Below are 19,403 nucleotides of genomic sequence, written 5' to 3'. Positions count from 1 at the left end.
CTTGAAACGGGCACAAGGGGAGGTGGGTCGGACAAATCCGCAAAGCAGAAAAACTGATTGCTTGAAATTATTCGTAACCCATTCAACACATAACATTCAAACTCTTATATCTAAGAGTCACAATACAAAATAGTACATCTCAATACATAAATACTATTTACGTAATTCATATTTCAACTTACATCAAACGAACAATTTACGTACTATAGCTCTCTCTCTCTCTCTCTCTCTCTCTCTCTCTCGAGCCAAAACGACATTCTTGTATTGTTTACCATTGTTTAATGTGCATAATTGATTGATTGATTTAGTTCATTTTACTTCTCTTCTTTGTCGCTTTTGGCTAATCGCGAAGATGGGGATGATCGATGTTATGATTAAATTGATGAACGATACACACAAAGATTCTACACTCGCCTCACTTAGTACTCCGGCAGTTTGTTTCTTTATACAGCATATTTGCAGAAGATACAATTCAACATACAAGTGTATAAAACAAACTTATTACTAACTTCGTTGAACCTGTACTAGCCCATGCCGGGTTTTGAACCACCCCACGGATCCCTGACGTCATAGGGTGCTGTGCTGTAGAGCGACCACAAACAAAAAAAGCTTCAGCCAAAAGTCCCCGCGCACCTCCCCCTTCATCCGTTCGACTAGGGCCATAAGGAAGCATGATCCACTCTGTCCCTCCCCTCCAAGTGGGGGGCGATCATACAGACCAACAACTAGAGTACGTGAAAACAGGACTGCGGGCTCTTTTCCATGTGGTTCCACTATAACCACTCCGTCACGTAAGTCGGCTTTAAAGCGCACATTCCATTATTCATAGTTGCATTACAGCATTCGTGTAAAAAAAATCCTAACCGGATCGGAGCGTGCTGTCAAAAACACCACGCTCCGGAGCGGAGTGCTGTTGTCTCGCTCCGCACCGGATCGGAGCGTGCGTCTAAAAAATCTGAACCACTCCGCTCCGGAGCGGAGTACTGCTGTATCACGCTCCGCTCCGGATCGGAGCGTGTGTCCCAGAAAGCCGAACCACTCCGCTCCGGAGCGGAGTGCTGTTGTATCACGCTCCGCTCCGGATCGGAGCGTACGTCTCAAAAAGCTGAACCACTCCGCTCCGGAGCGGAGTGCTGTTATATCACGCTCCGCTCCGGAGCGAGGAGCGGAGTAGAAATGACGCTTCGAAGTCGCTCCGGAGCGCTCCTTTAGTACGCTCCGCACTCCGCTCCGAAACCCTGCTCAAAACCAAAATGCGCCGCACGTATCCATTTCTTTCGATGCCTTTCTTCTCAAATTCAATTGTCTCTCTTCATCTGCCTCGACTACAAGGACAACACAGCGTTCAATTTTCATGTGCAATTACTTTAATCACGACGATGAGGATGAATAGTAGATTGATTAGTAGGTAGATGAAGGGACAAACGCAATGAAAAGTACGCCTTTTATTCAGGATTTACCCGGCTTCCAGACCTGGTCGACCCTGCATTTTTCTCTACATAGTACATCTCCTGTATGTGCCATACGGTAAGGTAATAAGGTAAAGTTCCCCGTGCATATATCACCGTGCCATGAAGGCACATTTAGGGAATATGAACCTTAAACTCCCGGCTCCGTAGATGGTTACGTCAATGTTGGTACCCAGCAACAACATGTTTACAGTTAAACTGTCAACGTTTGTTCCTCCCATCAATTCTTTTAGCATTCTCACAATTAAATAAATGGGATCAGGGTTGCAGAGAGAGGTGTATCAAGATGAGAACCCCTCATCTCCATTAGCTTATTTGCATAAAGTGTGAAAATATTTCCTCTCTTCCCATGTTCCCGTTACTCTCAATTTACTACTTTTGTCGAGTGTCTGTTTTGTCGAGTTCACAAACAAATTAAATTTGGACAAAAATCAAGGCACACATTGTAGATTTGCAATATAAATGTTAACGGTATTAATAAATAACGCTTTTTTTAAATATCAACAGTCACAATTTATTGATTGATTAAAAAGAGGTCTGACACTTGTGAATTTAGTAATACTGTGGAATTTGAACAGCACAATTGTGATGTACTCATTCTAAGGTTTTGTAAAATTAATTAGAAAATTTTGCACTTTCATTAGGAAGAATTAAGATTAATTACACAAACTATTCGAAAAATTAAACTTAAAAACAATCGAACATAAGCAGTCTAACCACATCTTAAACAAAACGCTATATAAAAGAGCAACTTGAGGCCCTACTAAGTTAGGCGATTGTACAATTAATTAGTAAGTCCCTGTATGGATGTGTACTCACTTGACGAAGGTTTAAATCTCACAGGTCGCCATCTTGGCAGGTTTTTCTCGGTCAATACGGAGTTGACTTGCTTCACAAATAGGTTGAACAAAACTGGATCTATAGCGTCTGAAACACTGAAATATACACAGTGTATATATCTAAAATCAAGGAAATTGAGTTAGTGCTTTTTGGCTTAGCAAGACCGAAAGCAACTACAAATTTCAATACTCGTAAAACAATCCCTTGGAGAAATACATTTCACGATTGTATAGTTGCCGACAAATGAGTGACAAGAAATATATTATCCTTAGGTCAAAGTCGATCGAGTCTGTAAAAATTATGTAAGTATATGTCAATTAAGAAATTCCATTGGGCTTTCCCGATGGCGTAGCGGTAACGTCATCGCCTTGCCTTCCGAGTTCGATACCCGGTGGAGATACATATTGGTTCGGATTCCCATTTTAAACTGTAGGTCCAGTCCTCACTAGCCACATAAATTAGACTTTAAATACTCAACAAGGAATTCCAAAATGTGTAAAATGAAAACAGATCCATCGATGGTAATTTATCCACATATTCCAACACCCCACACATTTCTAAAAGGCCCAATTTATGGAGTTTAGGTGCAAATTGGCCCTTGTACTCCCTTAAAAACGACCTTGCACCTTCCCAGATTGAAATATCTGGTTAAAATCCTGCCCGCGAGAGAGTCGATAGGCCCCGCAATAGTTACGCTCACGATTACCAAGACTCCATAGAAGGGAAAAAAAACCTGTGGAAACGATTGTTCCTGTTCCTTCAACCAAACGGGACGCCGAGATTGATTGTTATCTCTTTGTAATCAGGTCGTCCTCGTGTTCGATTCCCAGCGGGCGCTCGGAAGGAATGGTTCTGATTTTGTGTAAATCCGGTTAGCTCTTGTGTTCGAAGCAAGCCCTGCTCCCAGCTCAATATTTCTTCAGGGTTCTGAGCTGCTCCTCTGGGGCCCCGAGCGCCTGCAGAAAGCGCATCCGAGGTCTCGGATCAGTAAACACGGAGGTAACAAGCCACGGTAGACTATTCTGTAGCACATGGCGGAGACAAGTGCACTAGGTAGCTGTCAGTTCTTCTCCCTCTATGGTGAAGCTTCACGAAATTGGGTAGAAATGAAAATAAATAAAAATAAAGATGTCTCATTTGTCCGTAGATACTTATATGGGGGTTTCGAAGTAAGCTATAAAAGCGGTGAAGGAAAAGAATTAAACTATTTCTTTTATGTTATGCAGAGTACTAAATGCCAAATCTGATGCTGTCTTTGGGAGCTGCTTCCATCTGTCAATAGTTACGCGCGCGCAAACGTATGAGCTGGCGAAACTATTCTCTAGTGAGCGACCCTACGATTGGGCAGGCTCAAGTGTTTACGAAATATTTCCATGTGGGCTTTTTTTTCCTTTTTACTTCGTCTGTCTGTCTCTCCATCTCTTCTCCTAATTCTCTATTTTGTTCCCTTTCACTTCGATTTATCTTTCTTTCTTTCCCACTATCTCTCTTCCATTGTATTATTTGCTTCTTTCCATCTTTCTCTCCCATTTCTTCTACAACCTTTTACATCTTTTATTTCTGCCTCTCGCGCTATTTCTTTCTCTAACTTTATCCGTGTGTATGAGATTATTTTTCTACTATAAAATATAAATAGCATTTATCATGCAACCTACTTCAATGGGAGGTGACATCTCTAGCTCTACCCTTGCGACATTTCCCGAATCTTCTGTCCGTCATTCCGCCAGACCAAGTCGACACGCCTTCAGAGAAATGTGATCACAGCACCAACGGCAACGGCCAAATTATAGCACAAGGTTACATACAAGGCACTACTCATCAAAGCATGGTTGCCGCTTAGTTCAACTGCAACAATACCATTCCGGAAACTTTTCGAATGTATCATTATATATATATATATATATATATATATATATATATATATTCATCTATTTAATTCCGATTTCTGACACGAACTTATATACCGAAATATTACACTACGGTAGACTAAAGAGTCTCTCGTCTCTCTTAAATTCTCCATAGAGCTTGAACGGACGACAGATACTTCGCGGCATTTCCTTCATCTCCGCTGAGCTAATTGAAAGTCTCAAAGTCATAACGTGACATTCGAATGAGCACTCCTGTCACGAGACAAGCAAAATACTTCCCATTCGTTCCATCAGGTGGCAGCAAGCGTAGGTGCGAAGTTGTTAAGGCCCCCTGCTGCTAGGCCTTTCCGAACCCCACGTCTCTCGCCTGTATTAATATCTATTTATGGCGGACTCGGTTTAGTATGCACCATCGAGACTTTAATCAGATGCTCCGCCTCTTGCATATTCATGGGAACGGCACGAGTGCTGCCATCTTGTGGTCCCTGCGGGAAATAGTAACTCCATGTTTCGCCAGGTTGTGCGGCGGAAAGGTGATCTCGGGTGGGTTTTCAATTCGGGGGTGCTTCGGGTGGGGGTTATTTCAGGTTTAGGTTTGTTGTGAGAGGGTGTAGTGGGGGTGGGAGCGAGGAAGTTTACGAAGTTTCAGCAACTTCAAGCAGAGAGTAAAAGTTGTGCGGTGGAGCGTCAGCCTGTTGCCTTGTCTTTCGAGGCAATATGGCGACATTTATAACTTCATTACCCTTCTCTTGCACACATGCATCACCGGCTTTGAATTATTGGTGAGGGAGGGGGAGGATTTGTAGTGGAACAACATCAAAGCTTCGTCAAATATAAAATAGATTGTTACTGCTCACCGAGTTAGGTTTTCCGTTTTACGTAAAAAAGAAGAAGAAAGCTGTTGAAACATAGATAGTACACCCAACGGCAAAAGTAATAGTAGGTTGATTGTCCATTACTTTTTTCATTCAATCTGTTTTCCACAGTGTGATGATCGTGGATTGAAATATAAACTGCACTAATCAGATGTCGACATCTCCTTCGTATCAAACGAATTCCATTCCTTAAAACAATAGGCTAACTTGGCGGGGGCAAGGGGGGCGCTTGCCCCCCACCCAAAAAAATTCAGGTTTGTTAAAATTTATAAGTTAAGGATACTTTTGTTAACATCCTAAGACCTATGGAGCTAAGTAATAAATAATAATATTTATGAATTCGCAAATGTAACAGTTATTTATCAAATAATCCTGGACACTATTTTTATGGGAGGAAAACTTTCCGACTCTGCCCCCCTAAGTTAAGTCCCAAGTTACGGCCATGCTTAAAACAACTCAAGATGTAGACTAAAAACACAATGGAAATAGTTAGGAACAATGTGCCTGCTATTGTCTTTGCCGTTGGGTGTACCAGAGTGTTATTCGACCACTAGATTTCCTTTCACCAGGCATGGATTCGGGGGGACTTGGGACGGCGTTACACACCCCTGGGTGTCCATCTGCAAAGGATAACAAAATTAAATGAGATATTTGCAATGCGGTAAAAATATTTAAAAATATAACTAACCATCGAGCATAACTTAGCCTTAAAGTTGTAAGTTAAACTGTTGTATATTTGGGGGGATGGAGCTCCCGATGGTCGGGCTTTGCTTTAACACGGTACTTGTCACGATGCTAGTTTGTTTGTGGCTAGTTTGTGCCTGGCCATTAACAGAAATTTTTGCAGGGAAGTGGAGCAAGTCGCTGATATAAAATTGGCGAGGTAGTAATGGTAACAATAACGGTAATAATAATAACAATTGTCTTTAAAAATATATATATTATATCTACATCCGCCTATGCTGCCTCCATTCAGCCACAGTTCCAATAGGAAAAAGCCCATCCCAACTTTTCACAGCAGGATTTTGTGCTACATACCATAGGCGTAACTTATGGGAGCAAGTGGGCACTCTCCCCTCAAATTTTCAAGTTAATAAATATATTTACAAGGGTACTTTTGTTAACTCCTTGGACCTATGGAGCAAAAAAATAGAGTATTTTTTTGTGATTTCTCAAATGTAACAGATATTTAGCAAATTATCCTAGATGCTATTTTTACGAGATGGATAACTATTAGATTCTTCTCCCCACCCAAAGTTAGGACCCAAGTTACGTCCATGGTACGCACCATGCATATTAGTAGTTCCGACTCAAATGTTTCATGTGTGTGTTTGAAAAAGAAAAGGAAAAAAAATGTTGTGGGCTTAACAGAGTCGCGTTACAGAGATAGAAAGCGAGAGAGGGGAGGGACAGGAGAAATAAGTGTTTCTCTTCCTTTTTTCATCGCATATTTTATACATTTTAACTTATCACGAAAACGGTAACGATGTGGGAACATAATTAAACTAATCTCTACACCACGGAGGCCACAAAGTTTCGTAGTCCTAGTTATCAGACTTTTTGTTGATTTCACAAATGCAAATTCTCTCCTCTGCGGAAAGAATATACAATCAGAAGAGAGAAGTACATTGTAGCAAGTTGGATCCCTCCGATCTTGAATTTCGAGCTTAGAAAATCTTCATAAAGAAAGCTGCTTCAGGTAAATTTCACAGCCACGCAAAAGCCCAAATATGATAATTTTGGAAGCACTAATGTCATTTCCCATTACCAATACGCTTTTGCTTCCGACCGCACCACGGCTGACGTAACAATAGCAGAGCGCAACCAAGATGCCAAGAATTGATTTTCCGAAGTGTGGAAGAGAGGAAGGGGCCATTTGAGAAGTTAGTCTAGTTTCCAGAGGCAAATTATTTAAATGGGAATTTTATGTCTGTCTCCGCACATTTCGAAGACGTCACATTATACGTTACTGAAAAAGGGAAAGTTGTCGCACTTCTTGTAACTTTTGTTCCACCTCTCCTCCTCTCACTCCCCATGCACCCCGATATTGAATCGCCTCTCGTCTAGCCTGGAATCCGTGGCTGGAGTCTGAGGATCTCCAGAAGGCGAGTGAACTACTGGAACAATTTGAAAACTGAGATCAAAGTAGGAAAAAAAAAGACCTAAAGGAAATCGGTAGGGATGGAAAAGAGTATATAGATCTTGCTCAGGATAGGGACAGATTAGTTAGAGATCAAAGTAGGATATGTGGCATCTTGCTACTGAATACTGGGCTCTGCTTCAAATGAATTACAAAACTTGTATCGCTAATTTTAAAGTTGACTTTCCTCCCCCTCTCTCTCTCTTTCTCTCTCTTCTTGATGCTATCTACACGCTGAGAAAGTTTGTCCGAGTTGCGAGTCGACACCCTGTATATATGTGTTCGTAGTTATAATTGTTACGTTGGCTATTTCTTCACCTTCTAATGTCTCATATCTTTTTCGTTTTAAAACCCTTTACAAAAAGTTACCTTCCGAGGCCCGGGTCTTACGTCTCCCAATATTGATTGATTGATTTAGTTTATTTTACTTCGCGTTTTGTGCCTCTTGGCTAATTTGCGAAGATGGGAATGAGTGATGAAATGATGAAATTGATAAATGGACATTCAAACAACCAAGCCCGAGCGGGATTCGAACCCGGGATACTTCTCATCGCAGCGCGATGTGCTAACCACTCGGCCACAGGGTCCGGCACCTCCGAATATTCTACGCTCTAAATTCTGCTAAGTCCCCTATAATGTGAACTAGCCACAATGATTCCAGCTTTTAGAAATTGCAATTCAAAATTAGTTTGCACGCATTTCTTCTCCTAGTTTCTCTTGCAGCTAATTTCTCAGACGTCTCGTGGGGTACGATCTTCCCCTCCGACCCCTTAATCTTCACATGCACGCTGCGTGTGATTTTAGTCACAACTGTTATGAGATATGATTAGTTATTTGCAATATTTTCCACACATATCAAATGACCTCATTTATCCTTTTGTGACCCCTGTCGCAGGAATTTTTCCTTGAAGTGTAGCCTCTCCTCTCCCAAACCTTCTTTCTCTTTAATCTGGGCATACGAAGATTCTCATTATAGTCTAGGAGAAATTATATATTTAAAACCTCAGCGTGGACTTTGAAACGAAGAACATTTTCGACAAGAAAGAGGCCCGAAGAAAATATATTCATACTAAAATTCAAGATATTTATGTGGAAATGATAAATATTGGAGTTAAATTCAACTCGTGTGAAGTTTCCTGGACTTATGCTGAATGGCAAAAGGAATCCTATCTTCAACCGAGAGAACTTTTCTTAAATACCTCTTCTATATTCATAGGAAAAAAACAAGCAAGATTCCTCAGGCATCTGCCGTTCTCGTTCGTTTTGCTTCATTTCATCTGTTGCCGAGCAAATTCCTATCTTATCGAATCCCCCACAACCCATCCATCATGTACACGAAAGGGGAAAACAAAAGAACAATGAATTCAAGCGAAAGAACGTGCACTGAATGTCATGGAAATTCGGCCTTCCCAATGGTGAAATCATTCAGAAGTAGCCAAATTCCTCGCACTCCTGAGACATCTACCGGACGGAGAGCTAACTTTTGTTAAAGTAATCCGACTCGTTTGTCTCTGTCACGAAATCCAGTGACATCGCCTTTGGGGGACAGAATCTTAAGTAACGGACTTCGTAGTTATCCATCTACATCCTCCCTCTTTCTTCTTCCACTCTTATGTTTTTGGAGAAACGAAAGAGAAAGTCTTTATTTTCCTCTTATTTAAAATGATGCTTCACTACACAGTTATTTCACACGAGACAAAATATAAATTCAACTTCAAAACTGTTTCACTTTCATGGAAATGTTAGTATATACATTATGAAACTTGGCTGAGAATTTCCAGAAGGGATAAAATTCTCATTAAATAATATTAAGTCAATCAGCGCATCTTCTTTACTGTAACTTTTATTTCGTTCATTTCACCATTATGTATAAAGTATTAAAATTCAACTTCATAATTTCAACAACTTGGTCGAATGCAGAGATGTGAATACTCTCCCAACTTTCCATTCAAACAAATAATATATTGACGTTCTGTACAAGAATATGAACACGCTGACTACTATTTGATGGAGAACAATAATCTTTAGTTTAAAGTAAAGATCGAAAGAAGGTAATGCCAAACGCACACTATAACTTATGTAGGACTATTATACAGAATGGCCGGAAAAGAAGTATACCGAAAGTTGCAACATTTTACATAGTCGGTAACTTTCGGTATACTTCTTTTCCGGCCATTCTGTAGAAGACAAAATTTCCAAATACAGTGGATTCTCTTGAATTCGAACTTGGATAATTCGAATTACTGGGTATTTCGAACAGAAGTTTATTTCTTTTGAAACCATCTTTAATTATGTGATATTGTTGTTAATTCGAATTTTGGATAATTCGAACATTTTTCGTGTCTCCTTGGAATTCGAATTAAAAAGAGTCCACTGGATCTAGTAAAAAGAACGAAATGGTATTAGATGACACGACAGTAAAATTAACATTTTTACTGCAGGCAATGAAATCACAAGAATTTTATTTTACACTGCAATAAATAAAATAAATTGTGTATGTGTGTGTGTGTGTGTGTGTGTATATATATATATATATATATATATACAGATAGGCAGATAGATAGATAGATAAATAGATGTAGATATAGATATAGCTGATGGATTGAACAAATGCATACAGATTATTTGTTCAATTAAATTGGCCATAGCAACTTGGCAGAAATTTAATATTCCCGTAAATTTAATGTCAGCAATATTTCTTTACGTCCGTTTAAATAATGTGATGTCTCACAATTGTGTCATATCACAAAATAATGCAAATTCTAGATCTTTCCTGCATCTATCAATATTAACATAACAAACATTTTCTTCACGTAACAAGTAAAATGAACGTTAATGTTTTCGTAGAAATTAAGTTCTTGCGAATATTTAAATAACAGATAAATCATCAATCACACAGAACAGTGATATTTCGCAATAATTGATTGCATCCCATTAACTATATAGTATTCTGTTTCGTAAATGGGAGTCATTGGGAAGTGCACATTTATAAGTTTATAGAATTATAGAAATATGAGAAATCATAGAAAGAGAAAGAAATATGCATCGTAAGAATGTTTTCATTTGAACTCAGTTATCATGATGATCCAAGGTATGTAGTTTTCCTAAAGTATGCAAGGAATGAAAAATATAAATTTGCATAAACTTCCACAATCTAATAACTTTCTACTTCTGCTATCCATCAGCAAGTAATAAATGTAATGGAAATTTTTACTTGCTTCTTAAGCGAGGCCATGCAGTCGCACCAATAATTAATGAAGAATCCTTTGTACATGGTGCGGCGTCATATTATAAAGACTCCAGATGCTCCATCCAATGAGGAAAAAAACACGAGATTTTTTTTCCCTCTTTTCTTTCACTGTGCACTTGCTAACTTTTTGTGGCTGCGAGTTAGCTTAAAATGCAGTGCAGAGACGCCGCGAGCTCTTTAATCACATTAGTTGCTTTGCATCTCCTTAATTAAGCATATTCAGCGAGTACGTGCTGGGACACAACGCAACTCCCGTCATCTATCAAAATGCCTAACTTATTTCCCCATGCACAGAGCGAAGATATTCTTCAACTGCGTTGCGGGAAGAAAAGGTCTGAAGGCTTTCAGCTACCAGCACACACATACACGTGGTTCCGAATTTGTATCAGTTATGGTAAGTGATTCCAAGTTGAGACAAGAAAAAGTGACGACGCAATTTTGTTTTCCAGGCAACTTGCCAATGCGGTTTCATTTCTTGCTCTCTGATTGGATGTTGGAAAGTTACGGTGCTGTGATTGTGAGAATATCTTGTTTGCGCTGTACGTTAGGTTAGGTTAGAAAGCAGCAAATTTGCGCTAAAGAAAATAAGAAATAAGACATTCTCACAATCACGGCACCGTAACTTTCCAACAGCCAATCAGAGAGTAAGAAACGGAACCGCATTCACAAGTTGACTGGGGAAAAAAAATAATCGCGATTGGGAATGGGGGTAGATCCCCAGCAGGAAAGGAAAACTTCATAATTTGATGCCTCTTTAGCCTGGTTTACATTCGATCAGTAGACGGAACAGTTCATTAATTGATTCAGTTTATTGTACTTCACTTTTTTTCAACTTTGATCTAATTGCGGAGATGAGGATGAATGGTAATGAGATGGGTGAAGGGACAGCATGAAGGGATGACACAACACGAGCTGTGAGTCCAGACGCCAGAGACTTATACGGTACTACGTGGAAGCGAGGTTGGCATTTGGGGGTCTTCAGAAAGGGCCACCCATAAAGCGACTTGACTTTCTGGTAAAATGGAATAGAATAAATAATCCTCTTGAAACTTGAAATAAATTACAATGGTGAGAAATGCCTTCAGAAAAATATAATGACCCCAAATTGTATTTTTCTTCAAAACATATGTAGTATAGCCATTAGAAAGGGATCAATTCCTTCAGCACACATTACAGGACTGAGCTGATACCGATCGGTTGGATTTTAACTACCGATACTGGTCAACACTTTCCCGGCGTTTTGTTCATTCGCAGGGTCTGCAAAAATGTCGCAAGTCACTTTCGCGGTCTAATTATCCTGGATGTTATGCAAAATTCGTAGTTTTCGTTGATTTTCTACCAATATCATGTGAAAATACTATATTTTGTGATTCCATAATAGGTAATTTAGTATTCCGATGTATTTTTTAAATATTGTAAAGCAAAATTCGGGTAACTGATGCTTATCATTGGAATGGAATACTAACCAACTAATATTAATCAATAGGGCTAGGATTTTTGACCTAAAAATCACCAAAATATGCAAAATAAAATATGCTCTTATGACCTAAAATTTTACAAAATATGCACTATAATTTGAAAAATATGCCCTTATAACTAGACTGTTTCAAACATCAATATGTAACCTATGCTGAAATATTTTCATATCCATACTATTTTTAGTTCACTTTATGGGCCCTGATGAGTTGAAATGCACAATGAATACTTTCTGTAAATTTTCAAATACAAATGTAAAAAGATTTTTCTACAGTCCAAAACAAAAAAAAAACTCTCGAGTAAAAATGGGAGTAAAAATTAATCCATTTTAAAAATGACTGTATATTTCTTGAAAATCCAAAAATATGCTGAATATGACCAAAAATCCATCAAAATATGCTCTATCACGTAGAAATAGCCAAATATGCCAAAATATGCCCTTAAAAGCACCTTAATTTATTTAGTTTCTTCATAATACGAATTTCTATATGTTTAGAGAACACATCACCCTTACCCAAAAGAATATGCTAAGTCATGAAAATCCTATTTTTAATTGCTACAAATTGCAAGCATGGTTGTCGGTGGGAATCGTTAAGAGAGAATACTCGTAAATTGGGATAATTTTTGGTCTACTTTATGATAAAGCTATGAAATGAGATTCGAACCACCGAAATATGTCCTCACCGTTAACAAAACACAGCGCTCTTGTATAAAACAATACCTGAATCCATCTGTCAGGTTAATAATTCCCAATCCATGTTAGTCATGTTAATGTTATGCTTTCAATATAAGAAATGAGCTATGATTCCTTTATAATATGCAGCTTGAACTATAAAATTTCAGTAATTGCATATCGTTGCGTAGACATAGATTTGACACATACTGATCACAAAACCAATCAATGTTTCATGTAAATTACGTAGCCTAATGTTGTTCCTAAGCGTGTCTCAATTACATGTTCAATTAACCTTTATTAATGGATAATCCGACACTGCTCTAATTCGCCTCTCTTATCTTTCACTGAATCGATACAAACAGCAAGCCTGGTGGTTTTGCTCCCGTCGCCTGTCATCCTGTCATATCCTTAGAAAGTTTCGTCAAAGAAAAGAGTATTTGTCAAAGCCAAAAAGAGTATTTTCCCCTTGACTCAACTCTGTGTTGTTTTCCGCTGTCCCCGTGCGTGGCGCTGCCAACCTATGGCAAAACTATGACAGTGGACCTTGGATATTCACTTGTCGTTTGTCAGAATAGAAGCGTGGAACATTTCTGTTCTAAATGGAACTTGAAGCTATTTCTGTGTGAGAGTTGACAGCGTGTCTTTTATGCTGATGAGATCGTTATTAATAACAGAAAGAAGATAATACACTGAGGGTGACAAAGTTGTTTGTGGAAAAGGAGAAAATTTTCACTCTAGCAATCATTCATTTCTTAAAAAGAACCTCAAATGTAGTTCGTAAACCCGCCGCAATGTCGCTAATAACAAACCAAGCTTGTTTTGGTGTGGTAATAGTGTGTCTGCTTCGAAATCGTACACGTGTTTCTGAAGCATGCTATTATTTATTAAGTAAGTATTCAACACACACCTGTCAATGCCTCTGTTTATCGAAATTTGCACAACAGCCTCCAAGAGTTAAGCGATTTTTTTATTTTTTTTTTATGCCAATAGGATTTGTCGATATTTTGTATTCCAAGGTATCGCCAATGGAGGCAATAACCCTCCATCACAGAGTCTGATGTCACATAAATAACCTACATAACAAATTTTCACACAACGCAAATAACTATTATCACAGCTTGGATAAATACTCTTATTTATAGTAAAATGACAAAAATGAAAAACCAGCACCGAAGCAAGAAACACTTTATATTCAGTCCACCATTACACACTACATAAGCATACAATACACATTACCCTGGCGACGTTACTGTTTGTATTCCTGTTTTGATACTTCTTTCTTTTTTTCAAATATCAATGTGTTTATATGCGTAGATGTGAGTATATACCTTGTTTGTCGCCGTACCGCAACAACATTTTAAGGACCAAGGCCTGCTAAGAGGCTTTTCATTGTGTGACACGTGGTTATCGAATCTCATGACTCTCGAGATCCGAGACCACTACTGTTGCTTTCAAATAGCTTCACAATTGTCTTTAGCACCGACATTTTGAAGCTCCCACGATCGAATCAGGGACCGCTTGCACTAATGGGGAGAGTGCTAACTACGATACGCAGGAGCTCTCTTAACTGTACAGTATTCTGTTCTTTCTCTTCTTGATATTTTGACATGTCGAACTTATGGAACATACATACTTGTCCTTTTTCAATTGCGAATTGTTCTTGTTTGGTAGCTTAGTTATTTATTTCAAGTTGATATTTTAGTGTTCGGGTATTCAGCGATATTTCAGCATATTATTATTGTTAGCTACGTAGCATCAAATGAAATTCAGTTTATAAACTTTAACACAAAACATAGGAATGAAAAATAAACATTTAGTTTTCATTTTCTCCCCTCCTCAATCGCTTTGCTGGATTCTTAACACTATTCATTCTACTCTCTTGTTCTCGTTCCCTTCTCTTTCCTTGGCAAACTAACTTTCGCAGTTGTAAGCAACCGAGAAAAAACTTCCTCCTTCTCTCGGGATTAAATATTTAGTAGGAGGAGAGGAAAGGAGGTGCGAAACGTATCCGAGAAGCTACTTTCAACTGGGTCATCGCATACGGTAACATGCTTCTTAGCAAGTTCTATCCTGTCACGTGCAACTTGGCTCCCCCTGGGTGGCAGTTTCGGTGAAGGAGACTCGCTCAGATTCGGCTGCCGAAGGGGTCAGAGAGGGAGGGAGGAAAAGAACACTTCCACTTTTACAAATTTTGTGCTCCATTTCTGAGGCGAGAACTTGCTCATTCGTTCGAAGTTCAGAATCGGTGTTGTAGTAGGGTGGGGAAAGTAAGTTTCAGGATTGCGATAGTCTTGCTTTCTCGTGACAAATGATCTTGGAGTAAGAGAATTGAACTTTACCGCAGGTGAGGCTGCGATTCAACGAGTGTCTGTAATTCGCCGGCCAAATGCTACAGCATGTTGTACGTTCATCCTAACAAACTTTTCAGGAGAGCTGATTGAAGTTTGACGTGAGTTGATTTTGATTTATAGTATAGTACACTACAAGATTTCCTCAAACATCTTATTATTGTTGATAGTTCGCACCACTTGGCATCCAGATACTTTGTTCCGGAACGTGACGCATTAACATGTACGAAAGACAGTAACGTCGTCAACTCATTTCAGACGAACAGTGGAGATACGACAAAACAGTATTCAGCCTACGATATGTATCCTCGTTAATAACGAAGCTTTTTTACCTCTTAGCAAAAGCTTTGGTTGGCAACCCTACTACAGTTTGAAGTGATGTAGTAATGTTATGATACACCATTAATAACGTTATTTTCAAAGGTAATGCAGATTATGAAAAGAACATTGCTAAATATTTCTGTAGTAAATTTATCTGCACACGTCCGGCCCTTCTGGCCAGAATACCAATCCGGCGCTGTTATTGAGTGAAGTAACGTTTGCATAATGTCTTTGCAGCCACCTGGGTCCAAAGGGGGTCGTGCGAGGAGGAAGAGCAGCAGGAGGAACCGAAGTTCAAGGAAGGCCTCGCCGTCCTTTCGGAATTCCAGAAAGAAAAGTTCACCTACTTCTTCCACCATGTTCTCGACATGAACAAGGATGACGTCATATCCGCCGATGACTTCGAAACTCTAAACGAGGTAGGTTTACTCACTAGCAACCGCAATAGGTATTGATGTAGTTGTTTGTTTGATTGATTTGATTTATTTGATTTATTTTTCTTTGATTTTCTGCCATTTTTGGCTAATCGCAATGACGAGCTTGAGTGATGATACGATTACATTGTATATCATAAAGTACATCCATGCCTAGCTTAGCTAACCACTCCGCATGATGTTTTTGGTATATTATTACTAGGTCTCGGAAGTTGGGGAAAAATCCTTTCTTTTCCTAGTGTCCGAAGACGAGGCCCAACATAATATATGTTCATTTTGGGTCATTTAGCGGGCGTAGTTCATCCGTAGGCTGCTCTACCACCTAACTCTTGTCATGAGCGACATAAGAAAATATATGTATAAATATAATAATACATTAATAATAAACAAATAAAGTTTACACGATATCAATGACCATTTTCTCTATTAAATTACATTTCTTCCTTTTCAAATGTATTAGTTATTAAATGAAAATCACCTAACTCGGTATGCCTTTCGTGTTCTGCAGACTTCGTCCCATCTCAATCGCAAATGCTAACCGGAATGTTACATGAAATTCTTCCGTGTAAAGTTTGGGTTTTTTCGTTTTACCTCCGCTATTTTCACAGTAAGGCTAATTGGGGCTGGGCCATCTGACCCAGGGGGTCCATCTGACCCAGTCGGGAGGACTCAAGCAGATCCATCATCGACCTTCCCTGCCACCCGAGGGACGCTCCATTCGCCTTAAGATTCCATTATGCTCCCACACGATATTCCACCAAAAGCATTTTCAACAAACACAGTATTTACTCTGTTTTGGTAAAAGCTGAAACCCCATCAACCAGTCCCTTCCGTACATGACTGCGCTTGTAATGCAATTAGCACTTTAATCTTGGAGCGATCTCAATATGACACGTCGTTATAAGCAGTACAGTTCGATTTACTACTAAGATTTTCATTTCGAGGGAACGGAATCAGAACAAGTCTCAACACGCAGTGTTAGTTAAGCAGCAGAATAATTCAACGCATTAATGGAAGATGTAATGTCTAGCCCCAATTTACGCTCGTGGTGGAATTAAGGCATCCTGTTAAACCCTCTTCAGTTCAGGCGACTCAACTGAGTCAACATTGATCGATCGATATCTGCAGACATTGGCTTCACCTCAACAAGGAAAAGTGTTGGGTTTACCCAGGAGAAATGTTGACACCGTCTACATATCAGCTAATGGCTATAATTGTTAGATCTGTGCTTGAATTGAAAGTTAAAGGAGTTGGAAAGGGAAGCTTGACATTAATATTTCAGCCATTGCGAGAAAATAAAATAGCTTTCGTTCATTGTTTCTTCACAGAATGACTGGGGCACATCCCAGTAAAGAGATCTCTATTCCAATATTTGTACGGATAACCAAGTTACTAATAAGGTGTGTTTTATACAGCGTATATTGATACACTTGTAGGTTTAATTGTATCTTCTGCAAATATGCTGTATAAAGAAAGAAACTGAGTACTACGTGAGGTGAGTGTACAACATTGAATTTATTTCTTTCTCTTTCATTAACACCGCTAAGATTCCTGTTTTAGAAGTACCGATGTGTGATAATATTTAAATCAATGGAATGTATTCAAATATACTGCAGTGGCGTAGCAAGGGGTGGGCGACCGCCTGGGGCCTCGCGCTTGAAGGGCCCTCGTGTCCCATGGAGTTGATACCAAAAGTTTGATATTGTGAGAAAAATATATGAAAAAGTTAATTTTTGTGGACAATAAAATTAAAACATTCTGTTTTTATCTGGCTATAAATTCTAGTTTATCGTTACAATTTGAATGAAAATGTCAAATCAGAGTACGTGCAAGCGGGTGGGCCCTAAGCCTAACGGGGCCAGAGAAATAGTTGTTTTTTTTGTTTTTTTGTTTTTGGTAAATGCAAAATTTACGCAAAAATTCGCGATAACTTGCTTGGATATTTTTATCCATTTATTATTTTCTTGAATAAAAAGCACTTTGCCTTGCTTCTTTTTCTTTCTCTTGGCCTTGCACTCCAGATTTTAATATGTTAACAACAAAGCACCTCCAATTCCCAAGGAACAACCAGTGATGCATTTAAATGCTTGCGTTATTTTCAACTCAAGAAGAGCATGGATAATATTAGCTTTTCTTCCATCCTTCCTACAGCTTCAGATAGAGCGATTGCCTTTTGCAACGAATACGAAGATGATTTATCCTCAGAATTTCCTAATCAAGTTCTAAGTTTCAGTAAGGTACTTAAATCTGAAATCACCTCAACAACATCCATAAGTGTTTTGGCAAAGTTTATTCTTCTCCTTAATAACTCGACACTAGCTTCCAGTGTTCTCTGCACCCTGTACCGCCTTCTGTTTGTTTCTTACTCTTCCAGTAACAGTCACGACAGAAGAAATATCTCAAAATTTAAACTTGCAAAGAACTTCTGGAGGCAATGTAGAGCAGTATGATTCAGGCCAGGCTAAATTTGGCGGACTAAGTCTCAGTATTCTCACTGTTGAACGTGAAAGGGCAAGATCTAATGATGTGAAGTAATAATGTGATGATAACGTCTCCGCTTTATCCCCGCCCTCCCTCTATAAGGCTCCCTGAAAGAAATAAGGAACAATTACCAAGGTAAAAGATGCAAACATTCCTTTGCAAATTTGAATTATGTAAATAAACTAGATATTGGGACGTTGATGAAGCGATCCTCCGTATACCTTTACTCACCTCTCTCTCAATTATAACCTTCTCATCCAACATTTCTTCCTTTGTAATCTCTGTTTGACTTTGATCTTAATGTCCATCTTTGCATTCTCCTCACTGGGTGCGGTTAGTCCCAATAAATGATTGTCCTAACTGCCCGTAACTCCTTGAATACAGAAGAAACACCATCATCAAACTAACACTTGCCTTGGCAACTATTTTACATGCCAAGGTGTAAATGATTAGAGTCTTGTTTCCCGCAGATTATTTTCCATCCAATACGATGACACAAAAAAGTAAGAGATTAAAATAATAAAATAGATTATATAAGACATAAGAATAAGAATAAAATAGAAAATATTAAGATGTTAAAAATATCAATAATCTTTAAAATATAGAAAAGAGTATATAAAATAGATGTTCTCTTGAGGAGAGAAAGATTTGAAGAAGTAAGTTCCAGAATTGAGAGATTAAGTGAATGTAGAAGAAGATTTAAACATATAGGTAGTCCTTGGACTAAAGTTGAAGTATCAGAAATTAAGGATTTAACGTGAAGTATAGAATTTGTAGATCTTCTTGTACTTGCTATCTGGATTCTTTCCTTCTTTAGTCCTTTCATTTCTTCTATTTATTTGTGTTCCTATGTAGTATTTAACTAAGTCCTCTTCCACAGAACGCCTGAAAAGTGAGACACTTTTACGTCTATCACTTCCATCTTACTAGTTAATCTTGGAGGGGATTATCCTCACACCGCTCTTTGTTAAACTTCCAGTACACTTAAAATACACACACAGTTCAACAGATCTTCTCTAAGCTAGTTCATGTATTCCACAACACTTGAGGTTCGTCGGGAGAGAAGCACTGCCTCCATCATGTAAATCAAGTTCCTTGGCTTCCGAAACGGACCAAGTCAATTGTCACTCATTCCAACGTCCCACTCATGGTTGTATTTTTGATTCGAGTCTGAGTGGGTTAATCACTTTTGCACTCGAAATGGGCGTTATCTGTAATGTTCTTG

At 38.8% G+C, this 19,403-nt stretch overlaps 1 protein-coding gene across 2 annotated transcripts in view; it reads left to right on the top strand.

Moving 5' to 3' along the window:
- LOC146004132 (uncharacterized) overlaps positions 1-19,403 on the top strand; it is a 230,497-nt gene that overhangs the window by 185,207 nt on the left and 25,887 nt on the right. For both annotated transcript variants that reach the window (XM_083142805.1, XM_083142802.1), the window contains exon 4: positions 15,501-15,682. In XM_083142805.1, coding sequence (XP_082998931.1) covers positions 15,501-15,682 — 182 coding nt within the window. The remainder of the gene's footprint in view (positions 1-15,500; positions 15,683-19,403) is intronic.

This window comes from Lepisma saccharinum, chromosome 1 (assembly GCF_977018435.1).
Source record: "Lepisma saccharinum chromosome 1, izLepSacc3.1, whole genome shotgun sequence".
Classification (NCBI taxonomy): Eukaryota; Metazoa; Arthropoda; class Insecta; order Zygentoma; family Lepismatidae; genus Lepisma; species Lepisma saccharinum.
The sequence above is the reverse complement of the archived record's forward strand: the minus strand, read 5'-3'. Positions and strand labels throughout refer to the sequence as shown.